The sequence below is a fragment of the Cadophora gregata genome (genome assembly GCF_030347475.1).
Source record: "Cadophora gregata isolate MNR1 chromosome Unknown scaffold_3, whole genome shotgun sequence".
Classification (NCBI taxonomy): Eukaryota; Fungi; Ascomycota; class Leotiomycetes; order Helotiales; family Ploettnerulaceae; genus Cadophora; species Cadophora gregata.
This window is the reverse complement of record NW_026695926.1, coordinates 1,049,324-1,065,367: the sequence shown is the minus strand read 5'-3', so window position 1 is coordinate 1,065,367 and position 16,044 is coordinate 1,049,324. Positions and strand designations below refer to the sequence as shown.

At 47.6% G+C, this 16,044-nt stretch overlaps 5 protein-coding genes across 6 annotated transcripts; 2 read left to right on the top strand and 3 right to left on the bottom strand.

Annotated features, from left to right (window-relative positions):
* Nucleotides 1-108: 108 nt before the first annotated feature.
* Nucleotides 109-6,577, bottom strand: ONS95_008887 (uncharacterized protein; the record flags this gene model as incomplete). Its single annotated transcript, XM_058502448.1, has 5 exons — nucleotides 109-1,640; nucleotides 1,690-2,750; nucleotides 2,800-4,447; nucleotides 4,536-5,960; nucleotides 6,016-6,577. The coding sequence occupies 5 exons, from the start codon at nucleotides 6,575-6,577 to the stop codon at nucleotides 109-111; spliced, it is 6,228 nt and encodes a 2,075-aa protein (XP_058361377.1).
* Nucleotides 6,578-7,555: 978 nt separating this feature from the next.
* ONS95_008886 (uncharacterized protein) lies at nucleotides 7,556-9,119 on the top strand (the record flags this gene model as incomplete). Its single annotated transcript, XM_058502447.1, has 2 exons — nucleotides 7,556-8,566; nucleotides 8,616-9,119. 2 exons carry the CDS (start codon nucleotides 7,556-7,558, stop codon nucleotides 9,117-9,119), a joined length of 1,515 nt encoding a protein of 504 aa, XP_058361376.1.
* Nucleotides 9,120-9,261: 142 nt separating this feature from the next.
* Nucleotides 9,262-10,012, top strand: ONS95_008885 (uncharacterized protein; the record flags this gene model as incomplete). The annotated part of the gene is made up of 3 exons (XM_058502446.1): nucleotides 9,262-9,270; nucleotides 9,441-9,573; nucleotides 9,627-10,012. The coding sequence occupies 3 exons, from the start codon at nucleotides 9,262-9,264 to the stop codon at nucleotides 10,010-10,012; spliced, it is 528 nt and encodes a 175-aa protein (XP_058361375.1).
* Nucleotides 10,013-10,576: 564 nt separating this feature from the next.
* ONS95_008884 (uncharacterized protein) lies at nucleotides 10,577-12,149 on the bottom strand (the record flags this gene model as incomplete). Of its 2 annotated transcripts, XM_058502445.1 has the most annotated exons (5): nucleotides 11,894-12,149; nucleotides 11,395-11,814; nucleotides 11,253-11,259; nucleotides 10,757-11,176; nucleotides 10,577-10,703 (listed from the first exon to the last, which is right to left on the bottom strand). In XM_058502445.1, exons 1-5 carry the CDS (start codon nucleotides 11,967-11,969, stop codon nucleotides 10,577-10,579), a joined length of 1,050 nt encoding a protein of 349 aa, XP_058361374.1. In that variant the 5' UTR covers nucleotides 11,970-12,149. The 2 variants fall into 2 exon arrangements, with proteins under 2 accessions (XP_058361374.1, XP_058361373.1); XM_058502444.1 differs by having other exon boundaries at nucleotides 11,395-12,149.
* A 1,478-nt stretch (nucleotides 12,150-13,627) lies between these two features.
* On the bottom strand, nucleotides 13,628-15,348 carry ONS95_008883 (uncharacterized protein). Its single transcript, XM_058502443.1, has 5 exons — nucleotides 15,114-15,348; nucleotides 14,431-15,057; nucleotides 14,250-14,378; nucleotides 13,884-14,199; nucleotides 13,628-13,832 (listed from the first exon to the last, which is right to left on the bottom strand). The coding sequence occupies exons 1-5, from the start codon at nucleotides 15,191-15,193 to the stop codon at nucleotides 13,734-13,736; spliced, it is 1,251 nt and encodes a 416-aa protein (XP_058361372.1). The 5' UTR covers nucleotides 15,194-15,348; the 3' UTR covers nucleotides 13,628-13,733.
* Between the last annotated feature and the right edge of the window lie 696 nt (nucleotides 15,349-16,044).

Below are 16,044 nucleotides of genomic sequence, written 5' to 3'. Positions count from 1 at the left end.
CTTGTCGCCGACATAGCCAGCAGTTTTACTACGTAGAAGTAGGACCACGATTGGTCAACTCTTAAGACAACTGAGGGCAAACAAAGAAGCGATAACTATCTTTATTATCTAATCCATCAGATTCTCGATCATACTCTGACTTAACATAGTATGCAGCCTTTGCTCGAAGACTTTCCCTAAACCTGGGACCAAATCCGACATCGAATCAAAAAGATCTTTCATGATCAGACCAGGTACCACAGGCTTCAAGACATCATCAAGCGGCACACCATTCACCTCAAATGAAGCTTCAGCATCCTTGTTGGACAACTCAGGTTCCAAAGCTTTGTCCTGCTTGTTGGCGCTGGAGCCGAAATATTTTCGGAACCTTTTCCCCTTGGCAGTCTTATCTTGCCTCAACTTGTCCATTTTCAGGCCGAGAGCTTTGTATGCAGGGAATTCGTACCAGAATCTTGCACCCTCGAAGTTGCCATCGAAGAAACGCTCATAGTACCACACTAAATCTTCCTCCAACCAGCCTGTTGTTGTCGAGGAAGACCAGTGGAAGTCCTTCGGCTCGTTGCTGGCTCCAAAGGAAAAAGTATGAACGAAGAGAGGAACTTTACATCCAGTACCACAGTTTCCTGGTTCGAACATATGTTTCATGTATGCTTCGAGGTCGAAGTCGTCTTTGATATCGTCCATCGCTTCCTTGAACTGTCCCCAACTGTCCCAGGGAAACGTTTCGTCGCCCAGTATACCTTTCCATCTTTCGATGGAATCTTGCCCTGACTGTGTCGAATATTGCCAGATGCTAGTGTCCTTGACACCAGCATTCTCAGAAAGCCTGTGAAGATGTTCAATTTGCTCTGGTGGCACGGCTAAACCAGAGGGTAGCTTGAAGTCGGAGATTTTGGATTCCATCTGCGGTATCCAGGTAATATCCTGTGGACTGTCTTGTGTCATGGCTTCTAGTAAGCACTTTTCGCAATAGCAGTCATCTTCTTGAGCTTTCACGCACGATTTACGCATGTCATCAGCTCTTGAAGAGAATGCACTGTCCAGAATCTGTCCCTGATTATCAAGAAGTGCCGGAAATAGTCGTTTAGACCCAATAACAAACACAGCCTCGCGTATTGTATGGATGTTGAGCTCGACCGGTGGAGTAGTGATACGTATCATCAGTGGCTGACATATTTCATCGTTTATCGGGGCTCTGCCAAGTCCCACTCTTGTGTGCCCGAGAATGGCCAAAACTCCTCCTTCTTGATCAACGACAGACACCTCGCACTGCGAGTCAAAGCCCTGGCCACACGTAGAGCAGCAACAGCCGTCAGGTATGAAGGTCAGATATTGTCGTTGCGTCAAGGACAGTCCTGGGAGGGTGTATGTTGTGCTTTCCACGGCCCCATCTCTCGTTAGGCGGTATGTACACAGGACTCCGTCCCTCACGTCAACCGATACCGGAGAATCACTGACCAGAGTGGCTCCAACAGTTGCTCCTTCTTGAAGGTCACAAAGAATCACGCCCCACAGATTCTTACTTCTCTGTAGACTCATCAGGTCATTCTTGAAGCTCTCTTGGGCTTGCACAAGAACGTAGCGGCCATCGTTTGAGAAGGAAATAGCATGTGTCGATTCCACATCGATGCTGAGAGACTCTAGTGAAGGTTAGCGCTACTCTTTTGGGGTAGGAGTTACAAGACCTACCTGCAATTGTCAGAGGTGCTCCATACCCTTCGATGTTGGAGATCCTTAGCCTATGTCCGGGAAGCAGCCAAGCTAGGAGTGGGAGTTCTTGGTGTAGAGCCCAGGCCGTCTCTGGGAGTCGTTCCCTACTCCCGGATATATCACCTCCAGTGGTTGTATGCAACATCCAACTGATGTCTTCGGTCTCCTCGTCATATACGAACAAACACACCTCAAATTGAGTCGCCTCTCTATGTTCAAACTGCTCCGAGCTGCTTTTGAGCTTTCTGGAAACCTGGAAAACATGTTGACTATCCTGGAGAGAAGTGTCGCCTTTGAAGATGAAACAATCTGCGTCATCTTCGTGCACGGTACTCATGTCCTCGAAGTTCATTTGAGACTCTGTGAAAATAACATATCGCGGTGTAGCCGCGTTGTGGATAACCGCAACGGCAGTTGTTTCTGTGATCGGCGTCTTAAGAGGGTGAGAACCCAGGCGGAAACGTTCCATGGCACGATGAAATAGAGAATCACCTGCGTTATTGACCAAAATAGAGTGGCTTTCATCATCATGCGATACCTCTAGCTCAAGGAATCCAAGGGATATCGAATTCTCGTCTGAGGAGCAAGTAAGCTGACTTTCAATTCGTGGCTGACAAGTCATCGGTGATGGGGAATATGTGACAGAGAAGTTCCTCGCTTGTTCCTCCCCTGCTAAGAGGCAAGAAATGGAAATATCGTAAGTGATGCTCTGGCAGACCTCAGACTCTGCAGTCATATCTGTCGATCCATCTATTAAATTGTCCGTGTTTTTGTTTGCTGCATAAACTGATATACGAATGTGGAAAGTAGCAGAGCCGGTTTGCGACCTTACGAGAGCACAAAAGCACTGAAGAGGGTGCGCTTTGGCTGAGATGGTGGGAGGCTCAGAAACAATGTTACTGTTTGTGTTTGGTCGGCTCAACGTCTTCAATTGTTCATGGTCGAGCTTGCTTATCGAACCGTGTTGGTATATTGTCGCCTCATGGAAAGTTGGACTCCAAGAGAACAACTTAATTCCTGATGCTGCTGAGCTGCTGAAACTACACTCTTGTTAATATAGATATGCGAGGCAGGGAGGTGAATCAGTACTTGAAGGTATTTGCAAGAAGTTGGAACTTCAATGCTGGGTTCTTCCCAAACCCTCTCTGGGAGTCCTTTGATTCGAACAGCAGCAGATGAGATTCTGCCGGATTCAGAGCCTTGTTCGTTCGGACATTACCTGAAAGCTTCCACTTTGCAGGCACACAAAGGAGAACTCTGTTTACGTCGCTCTCCATCAATGCTTCTGGGCCAAATTCAGGTTGAAAGGTGTACGGAAAGAAGTTCCAATGTTGTAGCTTATTGACGAAGTTCCGATCAAGAAGCAGTAGAGGCGTCCATTCTCCATCACGACAGTCCCAAACGCCGATTGATGCTTCTTGGATAGTCGTCGCAGCACTCCGAGCTTTCGTTCTCCTCGCCACTGGGGCAAGCTCTCTTCTGGTCAGTAGCAAGAAACGGCCATGATTGCTGACAGCTAGAAGATGAATCACCCCAGTGAATCTAACGTTTCGGGACGGTCGTTCCACGGACTTGGTCCTGGCATTGCCAAATTCGAAGAATTGAACGATACAGTCACCCTCAATATCCCGAAGGACTGTCACAAAGGTTTTGAGGTCCTTGCTGACCTTACCGCCTTGGTGCAGATGACCTAATGCCATCTGCCAATGCTTCTGGAACCGTCCAGAATCCGTATCAAAGGTACCGAAAGCGGTTATGAGCTTTGAAGAATCATCTGAGAACTGGAGAACATCTACATCGTCAAGATCCCATCTCATTGTTTGAGTGCCAGTTGCAACTATCGGACTCGTTGCCCAGCTCGGAATGCCAAACAAGTGTGTTCTAGCGGGTCCTGTATGGCGTATTTCCAGCAAGCAAATCACAAACTCTGCTGCATTTACTCCGACTGCCATGTGAGCTAAGATTCCCGATAGATCAAAAGTTAAGGATGCATCGTCCAATGCCCACTTAAACCCTGTCGTTGCCATGTTTAGGCAAAGACGTCGCCCTTCTCGTATCTTATTCGCAACGGGATTTGTTGATGGGCCAAGTGCTTCAAAAATAACAGCTAGGTACTTCCCCTGCGGGCATAACAAGCCTCTTCGCACTACTAACGGTCCTTGAACTTTAGGTGGAACAGGCACAAGGACCTCTGCCGTCATCAAGCCAGTTTTAATGTGGTAGCAACTGATAAAGGGCGCTTCGAATGTGAAAGCGAGATCCTTTTCGAGATCCGTAGCAAAGCAATCCTTTGGCCATATAATAGGCTCGGAACGCTTGGTACTGATTGGCTGCACACTGAACTGAATTATAGCTTGGTCACTGTCGTTCTCTTCGAGGACAGCTCGAAATGAACTAGATGTTGGAAGTAATTGCTGATGCAGAAAGTGGATCCAATCAGGTTGGGTCGCAATAACCTTCCCCCAGTCCAACATCAGGTCGAGAAAATGTTTGATCCATGATTGAATAACAGGTTCCGAATCGGTCAAAGCCCAAGATCTGTCTGATACCCAGCTTTGTAGGCTATCTACAACATCGGCTGTCAAAGATACACTGTCTTGTCCATCGCGAGAAATCTGAGACATGATGACGGCGGTTTTTAGCCAGCGAATGAAGGATTTTGACAGCAGAAACCGCCGAACTTGGACCTCCAACTGCTGATCTCGATCTTTGTGGCATTTTTTAAGATACTTGTACCCTGACAAGCAATAAAGTCAGCGTTTTTGGAAACATTCAGATGTGAAGGATTTTAATATAGACTGTCAAGTCATCCGGCAGGGACGTACAATTTGAAATAGCGAAATTATATACTCCACGACCATTTTTGTTGGCGCAACCCTGAATAGTTTCTCGGGGATTCTGTGTTATAGGCGATGTGAATGATGGCAGGTCCGGATACTCTAGAAACGTTAATAACTTGCTGGCTATCAGTGAGGGCCCGCTTCGGATGTTCAAGGGATCTCCAGCCTCTGCCTCGGAGTCCAAAAAATCTGTTACTGTTGGGTGGATAAATCTCAACTGTTCCATGTCGCCAAATGATTCTACCAGCTGTCCGCAGGTGTGCTCAATGAAGGTATCGCAGCTGTCTAAGATGACGTGATTTTCATCGTACTCGCCTTCTCCGATTGTGAGTGCGCTTCTAAACTCATCCCAGGTCAATCTTGGGCTTGCCCAGAATATCCAACTGAATGCTTCAGGTCCCCTTCGAGATCTTATGGGAAGTTGAAGTTGTTTTCTGTAGCCGTTGAACAGGTCTGCCGGCAAATTTGCCAGGGCGATGTCAACATCTGCAATTGATGATATGGCTTCCCCGTTGAGATCTTCCAGAGCAAGACTTGCATACAAGAACATGCCATGGGCTCGGTTGCACACAGACTTGACTATCTTGTCTCGTATGATCTGTGACGACGACAGAAACGAGGGACCGGTAGACACATGATATGACACGAACTCCGCCAGGTCTTGTCTAGTTAGTTCTGTTGTAATTTCTAGTTGGATGCATCCCACACTGCTCTTTGCCATGGAAGCTTGTATACTTGTGCTTTCGAAAACATCTCGACGATCTAGCCTGGATGAGAGTAGAAGGCCACAATGAGCCTTCGAGGCAAGTGTCGTTGTGACTTTGATCAAGGATCGTGCACAAATCACTGGCTGCTCACAATTGTCAATTCCGTCAACAACAATAAACGTTTTCTGGTCGTGCATGCCGAGAACGGTTCGTAGAAGACGCCAAAGATCCCCTTCAATCTTGCTTATATCGTGAACTTTCGGACCCAGATGGGCCGAATAAACTTTCTTGACCTCCGTAATCATCTCCGGGGTTGCCCAAGCCAGCGTATGGGCAAGAAGTACTCTGACTATTGCCATTGAACTATGTTTCTCAGGATCTTGACTGCAGTAGCAGTACAAAACTTTCATGGAGCTGCCAGCGGGATGGGAGATCCCCAGATCATGTATTATGGATGCCATCAAAACTGACTTGCCACAGCCAGGCGATCCTTTAATCCTCAGTATCGCGGAAGAGTCTCCTTTCGCAAATTGCTTGTACTCAGCTGCCTTGAAGAACCATTGGCAAGAATTGTATGTCGTTTCCGAATTTTGAAACCTTTTTCGCAAGTACGCCTCATGCTCGGTTGCTGTTTTCGACATTGACAGCCCGTCTGGCAAAAGCCAGCCACACAAGATCGTTTTAGGCTCCGAGCTTCTTTCATCTTTTGGGGACATCAGTGACTTGACTGCTTAGACATGACTTCGAAGAACACTAACTGTTTCGATTATCTGTATACTGAATTTGCTGCAGCATTTGGGGCGGGGATTCAGTGGTGAGATCACCCCGCAACTGGATCTCGACTGCGGAGACATCTCTAAGTGCTTCTTCCACAGCCTGCACAGCCTGTTGGGTTGCAAACGAAGTAGAAGCTAGCAGCAAACCGATTTCTTGCAAAATATCCGCTGTAAGTTCTTTCACTCGGCTTCCCTGTCCTATCTTCTTTGCCGCGGAGAGATATTTCTCGACTCTCGATGTGCCATCTTTTGGGAGCGCTTTTGCGAATATGTCAAGCAATTCTTTTGCGCTCAGCTCACAGCGAGAAAGTACTGTTCTAAAAGCATCACGAGTGACCTGATCAACATGTGGCTTCTGGATGTACCCATTGGCTTGTTGCAGGATGAGGACTACGATCGGGAGCTTTGCAGTAACCTTGTGGAATGCTTTGGGCAAGCCACTGGCGTCGTTCGCTGTCTCGTATATGTGTTTTGTTGCAGTGACGATGGAGATGATCGAAGAAATGATCCCGAGAACAAGACTTGCTTCTGCAATACCGGACATGGCTAAAAACACACCAAGACCAAGATCATGACATGCCAATGCCAATACCTAAGCTACATTAGACAGATATCTTAAAGTTAACTTTACGGGGCGGTACTCACAGAAACTCAAAAGAAAGATACAGTATCGAGAACACGAAGATGGCCGAGGGCATCCAAAGGTCTCTTTCGTAAGAAGAGAAGACTGCAGGCCTCCACACACCGAGAAGGTGTGGGCGGCTTTCAGCCTCGAGCTTCGACAGGGGAACCTGCATGGAAGGTGCAGAACTGACCACACAGCCACAAGCAACCAGCGTCATATTGATGCGATATGCTAAGAACCTTGAATGGATCTCTTGGAATCCTCAGGTATCTCGGGTATCTCTGCCAGCCACGTCTGAACAGCGCATATGGTGGGGATGCTGCACATGCTAACGAATCCTAGATGTCAGAGGATGAGGATAGAGGACGAGAGCCTGGAACAGCAAGATCAACGTGATCCCTGTAGGATAAACCATGTCCACGTACAGGCTCGGACAGGCTCGCAGCCAAGGCAGCCTCGAGAGAGCAATCGATACGCTGCTGATTGGCGCACATGCTACTCTATCTGCCCTACCTCACCCGTCCTAATCGCTCAGCTGGAGAGCCCACACGAGCCACTGCTGTCCAGTCCAATCCACTCAGTGAGCCGCCGCAATCAGCGCCCATGGATGCTGCTGCCAGACTGGTGCGGGACCCAGGCCCGTGCCGCACGGATGTATCATCCTAATGTATTTTCAAGTTAATAGGCAAGGTAAGCAGGTAAGGTAGGTAGATACCTAGATAGGTAGGGTCGCATGAAGACTTCTGTGACTTCATGAACGCGAGGAGAACGTATTCTATTCTCTCTCAAACCACATCAGCCCGTCTCTGATAACGTAGTGCTGCAGCTTCTTGGCGTTGCACTCCTTTCATCTACTGTGTTGCTCATCCATCGTACGCTGCCAGTCCAAACGACACGATGAAGCCCGGAATCGACCCTCCTCACGACTCGACAGACGAGGAGAGCAGTGAATTCGATGACATTGAGCATATAGACCCACCTCAAAATGGAGCAGTAAAACAGCTCAAATGTGAAGTGAAAGAGTACGAGGAGCGCATGAACCTGAAAGGGGAGTTGATAATGAAGGAGATTGAGGAGAAGCATGCAGTTGATGAGAAGACCGAAGGCCAAGACTATGCGATGAAATCCTACAAGAGGTATGGTCGAGATGGAAGTTTGGAATCATCACGTCTCGAGATTCAATCGCCGTACCTCAAAGATGCACTCCGAGCCGTGGTAAAGGAGTATCCTGGTGTCAGTTTTCGGGGGGACACCATCATTCTTCACGGAGTCCTACGATGTGTCTTTCACTACCGCAAAGAACTCGAAGAATACAGGCAGAAGATCGGAGATAGGTACGCGAAACTGCACGTTCATCTCTTGCTGCGCTTCATGGAGAAGGAACTGCGGAGCTCAAACCGGGGCTACGAAGCGAATGTCAGCACATCGATTTCTAGTCCAGCCGTAGAGTACAAAGATTTGTGGATGGTCTTCCTTCCAGGCGAGTCCGTGGTCACCGGACAGGATGAAACGCACCAGATATTATCTTTGGTATCAACAAAGCTGATTGAACAAGCTTGCGGAAGCTTTTGGAGAATTACCGGACGATGCTTTACGCATGATGGGATAAGATTCGGCTATGCTCACAAACACATCAACATCCTGCCTTATGATGGGACGAAGTCGATCAGGGCCTTTCCGATCGTACCTCTAAGGTATTATGATACCGAGACGGGGATCCAAAGACTGCGCGAGATGCACATTTCCCGCGGTAAAAAGTTCTGCGCCTTGAAGAATCATCATCATCGGTCATATACCGGGAGAGCATTTGCTGTGAGCGACGAATGGGACGAGCGCCAGGATGATGTGCCACGTCCGCCACTCCCTCCTGGGGCACCCTACAGCAAGTACAGAGTTGACAGTGTGAACGTGAGTACCAATATTCCTCTATAAAAGTGTGCCGGCCTGACTTATGTAGATCAACAGCCGCATTATGGTTGACTGTAAAACTTTCGGGGAATCGAAATCACCGAATAGAGTTTACCTAAATGATCGCAAGCCATTGTGGACGAAACCTGACGAGAAGGAGATTGATGCGATCAGCGATGACGACCTCATGATTTGCGATTTCCAGGTCCCAGGCTTCTCCCTCTTTGATAAGAAGTGGTGCTTTTTCGCCGTCGACTTCATTAAAGATGTCGAATTCAATGATACTGCATTCCAGCAATTACTCCTCCCCAAGAATCACAAGGAGCTTGCCCATGCTCTAGTTAAGAACCACGGCTCAGACGACTTTGATGATATGATCAAAGGGAAAGGGAAAGGGCTCGTGTTTGTTCCCCATGGAGCACCAGGAGTTGGCAAGACCTTCACTGCAGAAAGTATCGCAGATGATGTACGAAAACCACTCTACGTTGTGAATTCAGGCGAACTGGGAGTCACTCCGTATGATGTCGAGACGCATCTGAATTCTGAAAAGTAGAGATATTTGGAGTGTATGATAATTCCATTACTTCAGGGGGATTTCTAGCTCTATATATCTACGCCCTATTTCCTAATTCGGTATAGTATTGAGGTACCTCTTATTACTTCTAAAACCGGAAGGTTTCAAAAAGCTCTAGCTTATGAAACCGGTAAATTCCCGAAATAGGAAGGAAACCTTCTAGTTTCTAAAACACCGGAATTTACCTTAGCTTCTAAAACACCGGAATTTTCCTTATAAGGTTTCCTAGCTTCTAAAACATCGGAATTTACCTTATGGCTTATAAAACACTAAGAGTTATATATTCCGAAACTATACTAGGAATATCTAACTCTAATAAATTCTGCACTGAGGTTGGCAACACACTGGGGAGCCATCGTCTTGATTGACGAGGCCGATGTGTTTCTGGAACAGCGTACTATCCATGATCTTACTAGGAATTGCTTAGTCTCTCGTGAGTTACATAATACGCTTTGTGATTTGTGTAGGGATACTGACATTTCACAGTTTTCCTTCGAACTCTGGAATACTATGAGGGCATTCTCTTTCTGACCACCAATCGCCTGACAAGCTTCGATCTAGCGTTCAAATCTCGCATACACCTCGCGCTGAAGTATACTGCTCTGGACCATCATCGACGAAAAGAGTTGTGGAGACTCTTCATTGGCCGTACCGTGAAGCAAAATCCCGAGATGTGGGAGGAGGCGGTTTTGGACGATTTGGCTAGGGTTGACATTAACGGCAGGCAGATCAAGAATTCGGTGCGAACTGCGAGTACGCTTGCTCGATCCATGAATATGGCTTTGGCTAAAGAACACATCGATATTGTCTTGGGGACAATCGAGAGTTTTGAGGCGGACTTGAACGAGGACACTCAGGATGCGGTGGATTGAAGGTTCGAGGCTTTGGCAGGCGTGCATTTCAGCCCCGCTAGGACTAAACCAGACAGTAAGACTTCTAGCTTAAATATCTGTCAACATCTGCATGCTGCTTCTAAATCTCCGCCGGCTTTTCTTTCCTCTGATATCTTCGTATTCCTTGCTCCAGGGCTTAGTGCCGGAACATTGTCCTGCCACGCGACATGTCAGGCTCTTCTACGCAGACGCGATCTGTGACAAGCTCGCCGCCAAGTCCTCAAAATGCCTAGCTCCCAGATCTAAAGGCTCAAAACAGGCTGCCGATGGCTTGCATTGTTGCTGGGCATGATATCAGGTCCAGAACACAGTCTGGACAGCCCTCACGTGCAGTAGTCTGCACTCATGATGTGCTTACATATTACCTAGTTCAGATTGATTCATTCTAGAAGTTTTAAGCTCTCTAGCATTCATTAGCATGACGAATTAAATCCTTTTTGTATCAAATCCAGTTTCCTTTCCATAAACGCAAAAACGCCACGATCGCCAAATCCAGCCTCGCCACCAGCCCTTACGCCTCTTTCAAACATCTCTCCACGTACTCTAGCGAACACGATCATTAATAGGTGAAGCACGCATATCTCTCTTACTGGTCCCCCTGGGTACTGCGCTGGTACAGTCGATCATTTTCTGATCCTTCGCCACACCAAATAATGACATTTTGGTCATGCTGTTTCCGTCAGCTGCTTTTCACATAACTCGATTAATGGTAGAATAACTTACGCAGCACCGAAAGCAGCGGTCCATTTCGCCTGTCCTCCAACAAATGCCTTGAACTCCTTCCCAACGGTAGGATGAACAGCAAGCTTTGCATCAGAAGGAAAGACGTAGACATTTGATGGTGGTGAGAGTGTTTCAGCATAGTACTTAACGTCCCAGAGACCTGGGGTGCTGTCTTGAGATGCATTGACTGGTGCTCCTGGGACATGGAATTGTTTACTGGTGGAGTGTGCACCGAGGAGAGCAGCAAGCTCAGAGGCACTGAGGCCTTTGCGTTGGAAAAGTGCATAAAGATCGTCTGCACCAGCAAAGACATCTGGAAGGAGAGAGCCCTTCGCGGGTGTTGTGGAGTCCTTACGGCCAACAAAGGTCTTGATCTGTGGTCCACCTGGGCATGTGACGATGGCAACAGAAGCAGCGAATCTAAAGAAAGAGTGTCGTTAGTACGAGTTGAATGGCTGGTGGGCTCGTCGTGGCATTCAACGATTGTTTAACTTACTGGATAACTACAAAGACATTCCGAGTTAGCCTCAATTTTCTAGTCTTTTTTGAAAGTGCCATGTACTTGGTCTTCCGAGAAAATGGAAGAGTTGCATACATGGGAGTAACCATGCATAGGAAGTAATGAAAAAGGGACATACCATCTGCTACTGTGACTGAAGGATCGACTGCCACCCATTTGTTCTGCAGAGCCAGCAGCTTCCCAGATATGTCTTGTAGGCCGTTGTTCTCTCCGCGACCCAACTCATCATTGCCAACCGAGAGAATGAGCGAGCCATCACAGCCTCCTGTAGCTCCCAAGCTTGTCTCCCAAGATCCACAATCGTGGAAAGCCTCTCTGATCGCTGCGCGAGCATCGTCGTTGCACTGCGAGGGATTGGTAGATGTGTCCAGGAACATGGCGGTCAGATCACTCGCTATACTGGTCCATACTGCCGGGCAGTTGCCACCTCTTTCCTCGATAGGCAGTGGACTTCTCTTGCTAGGTATGAAGCGTTTGAAAGCTGCCGCTCCAGAGTGAGCGAATTCTGTGATACTGAAGGCAGAGGTTGAGGTAGCTGCTAGAGCGAAGGCGAGACGTGAGAACAACATTTGGAATTTTTGAAGGATAATGAAGTGGAAGAATATAAGACTGAGCACCTTCTACTAATTGTGATCCTGAGCGATCTAGAGAATCGTTACATCCCAGCATGAGGCAAGAACAATATATAAACATTTCCACTCGCTCCTTTCCACACTCTACATACCTAACCTCCACAGCCTAGCCGACATTGAGAGATCGAAAATTTATCCTGATATCAGGCACAATTGTATGTAGCTCGTTGGATCTTTACAACAAGCTTTGGCGTTGTGGAGAATCTGTACCACAAAATACATACGACAAACCAAACATGATTCTCGTTCGCTGTCGGGTGAGCGATGTGTGGTGCGGTCCCGTGCCGAGGCGGCCAATCGGTCAGGATTCCAGCTGAGCGGGACTAAGCCATAAAATATCAGGAACAAGCACCACTTCAGCTTCGCCGGGGCGGAGGCTTCTTTTAATGCGTGGCTTCTCTGACACGAGGCCTGTGGCAATTCTAGGCCAAGGAAGCTTGTTCAGCTTAAGACCTTCTGAAATGCTTAATTGACACTGTGGAAGCCCCGGCTTTCAAGTGCCAACGATTTGCACAGGGTGACATGCTGGTTCTGGACGCCATAATTGAACCCACCGCCTGGCCAAATCCCGTTTTCACGGGAACCAATGACTTGACCCCAGTAAGTGATGGAGTCTTCTCTGTACTTTGGTCTCTCATTAGAGAGTGGTGCGTCTCCAGCAGAACAATACAGTTAGGAGCGAGAATATTTAGTCCTTCCGCCAGGATTCCAGAACATTGGGTTCGGGACGCTTGGTTGAAATCGACTGCCTATTTTGCTGCGCTGGCAGCATCAGCCCTTCCAGCTTGCGGCACAGTGAGATCTTGGTGTGGGTGAATAAGAGAACCTGGTCGACACTCATGGGAGTCGACGGCGAACAGCCACTGATAGAAATCTTCTCTGTTAAATGTAAATGCACACTTTGATCATGGCCAAAACAAGCTTTCATCCTAATACAGTGTACCTCCCTGCTCCAACGCAAAGCGTAGGTCAGATCCTTGGCCGCTGCTTTTGTGCTGCCATCAAACTTTGATTGCAATTGACAGAGCAAATGTCGTGAGGCCTCTTGAATACATTGAGTTAGTGTTAGATTCGTACTATTTACAGCTAAAGGGAGTGTGCCGCCTCGACTCACTTTTTATGTTAGAGTCAAGGAACCAGCTGTACAAAGATAATATACTGTAAATGGACATGCAAAGCAATGAGAAAAACAGGAAAAATGGTGTGCAAAAGGGAAGGAACGAGGGCTGAGACAAAGATTCGTCTAGATCGTAGGGCTAGTCCAAGTTTAGGAAGTGACGCGTTTTCTTGTTCGGCATCGGCTTTTCACCTTCCTGGAAACGGGATTAGCGAGAAATGACTCGCTTCGCACCATTGTAAACACAGCAAAGGTATCTATTGCAACTTTTTACCCCACCAATATATATCATATCTAATACCACAAACTAATAAAGTGGGATGTGTATGACATTCACGTAAGAAAGAGGGTTTCCGCTTGCACTTCTAAGGTATACAGGTTGGCGCAGATGGTCACCTGATTTGAAAATCCAGCGTCCCTGGATACTCACTGAAGCTCAAAAGATGGAGCATGCTCTTGTCAGTCTATAGGTGGGTTGTTTACTGATTCAATATAGCTCTAGATGATAAAATTAGGAAATGGATCCAGGTGGCCCATCATTTTTTCACCGAGGAGGGAGATCAGGTGACAAAGAAAACAATGGCAACGTTGGCAGAGAATCTGTTATTAAATGATCGGCGGAAACTTAGCATCCCAATTACTTCCAAGACTACCATCATCATGGTTTCCAGCCGTAGATTCCAAGGCAGGATGTTCCATACGCGAGAATCAAAACTCATCCCAGTGTTTATCAAAGCTCGCTAAAGTTTCACGTCCAATCCAATCTCCAATCTTATTACCCTGGTCTGAAGCGTACTGGAAATGGATCTAGGAATCCGGTTAGCAAGAGAAATGTCTTGGAAAGTCGTCTTTGCTTACCCCGCCAAAGACTCTACTGTCGCCATTCTCCTTCACAGCTGCCGCAATGCTAGTGATCCGCCTCGTGATGACTCCAACACTGTCAAGTGTTACATTGCTACTCAGCGTGGCGTTGATTTTATCGCCTTTATTCCAAGCGCGAATTACTGCACCAGCAGCTCCACCGAATGTGGCATGAGTGGAAAGGTAGTCCTGGTGGTTTGGCGTAGGCAGGAGAAGAGGATCCCAGGTGGGATCTGTGACACTTTTCCCACTTTTTAGATAGATACCGGGGTAGCGGATTGCAGTAATAGGACGCCACGAGTTATAGAAGTACCTGAACATGTCAGAATCTGGCATCCAGCGACCTTTAGACGGGGAATTTACTTTGAATCCCAAGAGGCTATTGCTGCATTTGCAAGAGCATAGTTGAGCTGAGCGTAGAACTTAGCCGATGCCTTTACATCCGTAGCTAGCGAGTTTCCAACCACGGCATGAGCAAGTCGATTCCAACCACTGGAGTACAGATCAGCTTCACGTTCGCCAAGCTTTGGAGAAATGCGCTTACATTGGACTAGACTCTCTCCAGAAGTAGGCAGTCTCCGTATCATACGCCTTCCTAACCGTCGAGTTCCTCGCTCCCTGGATCTTCACAAAATCCAAAGACGCCTCAAACTCCGCAGAGTCAGGTGCAGGAGGTGGCGGTGCTCTGAATCTCGTCACATCACCTACACCTCCAAATAGGCGAATGAACTCTGCTTGTGGTGTGTCAGGAATCGGCTGTCCTCCAGGTGTCTGTTGATAGACTCCCGGGGTAGCAGGCTTGGGGACGTAGTCAACGAAGTTGTTGATTCCATCATCAGCACGTGCTACGACCACCTTCTTTGCTGCTTTGCGTCCAATGTCAATCGCTTTGATACCGGCTTCTGAGGTTGCGTCTACTCCTATTGCTGGTAATATTGCACGGAGTTTGGCGTTGACGGTGGCATAGAGCCGGGTTCCGTGAAATGTCCAGAGAAGAGAGTCATGGGCAGCATGGGAGACAGCGAGTTGTTGAACAGCCAGTGGTTCGCGATCAGCCTTCTTTGCCGCCAAGTAGATTGCTCCCTGAACGATGGCCTCGTACCAGCCTGATGGAGGTGACTGTAGACCACCAATTACGGTTCCGTTAACAAGAATCGCAGATTGGTCGACCCTGAGACCGCTATTAGCCGAAGTCAATAAGTAGGAGAGTGCGAGGTGGCGATGCACCAGTATTGAACAATATCGCCTGAATAAGCGGCATTAACCACCGCGGCGGCTGCAACGGAGATGATTATCGACACTCTCATATCGTCGTGGTCTATCCAGATGGCGGATCAGAATTATAGAAAACTTTGGGGAACCGCGATATTTATTCTCAGAGTTACACTTCATGGACTTTTCCCCAGTGCCGTGATAGCACGCAATAATTACGATCTGCATTGCAAAAAAAGCACAACATGACTATCACTTGAATAGTAGGCAAATGCGATCATCAGCCATCAAGTTCGCATCAAAACTTTACAACAGTACGGAATGGTGAGCTGGAGGCTTTGCCTAATCCTATTCCAAGCAATTGCCAAGGAGTGATAATGCGGCCAAGCATGTCGGTTCAACTTGCGTGCGACCGCTAGTAAATATCGTCATCACCAGTAATATTCAGTCGAGAGTCTGTGTGACATTTACATAGCATCATGGGAGTTCCCACTTCGAGTAGAGTAACAGTTTCATGCTGTCAAGCTGGAGATGTTCTCTGCGTTGAGCGTACTCGCTAATTTTAGCAACAGTAAACATCGCTGTGGCAGCCACTCACCGCCGGAGAACTCCCACTTCAATTACCATCAATTCACATAGTCTCCCATTCGGCTTTGGCCCCCACCATCACTCATGTCCAGGCATTGACGTATTCGGCGCTCAGAAGACCCCGCGCAGGTCCCAAGTCCCCATAAGCATCGTCCAACTTCTCATAGTTCTCCCTTCCAAGAAGGCTTTCCTGCCACTCTAGCTTCAACAAATCAGCCTCAATCATGTACATTTTCTTACTTCACTGGTGACTCTGTATTGGCTTGCTGGGACACGTAGCTCAACGCCGCACTGCCAGAAGAAATCATGTATTTGCCGTAGAACATGAATTTGTTAACTCAGCCCAGCATATTACAAG

Coding starts and splice junctions, on each gene's coding strand:
- ONS95_008883 (XM_058502443.1), bottom strand. CDS start 15,193: ATGAGAGTGTCGATAATCATCTCCGTTGCAGCCGCCGCGGTGGTTAAT. Junction 15,058..15,113: donor GGCGATATTGTTCAATACTG/GTGCATCGCCAC, acceptor TAGCGGTCTCAG/GGTCGACCAATCTGCGATTC. Junction 13,833..13,883: donor ACAGTAGAGTCTTTGGCGGG/GTAAGCAAAGAC, acceptor CCGGATTCCTAG/ATCCATTTCCAGTACGCTTC.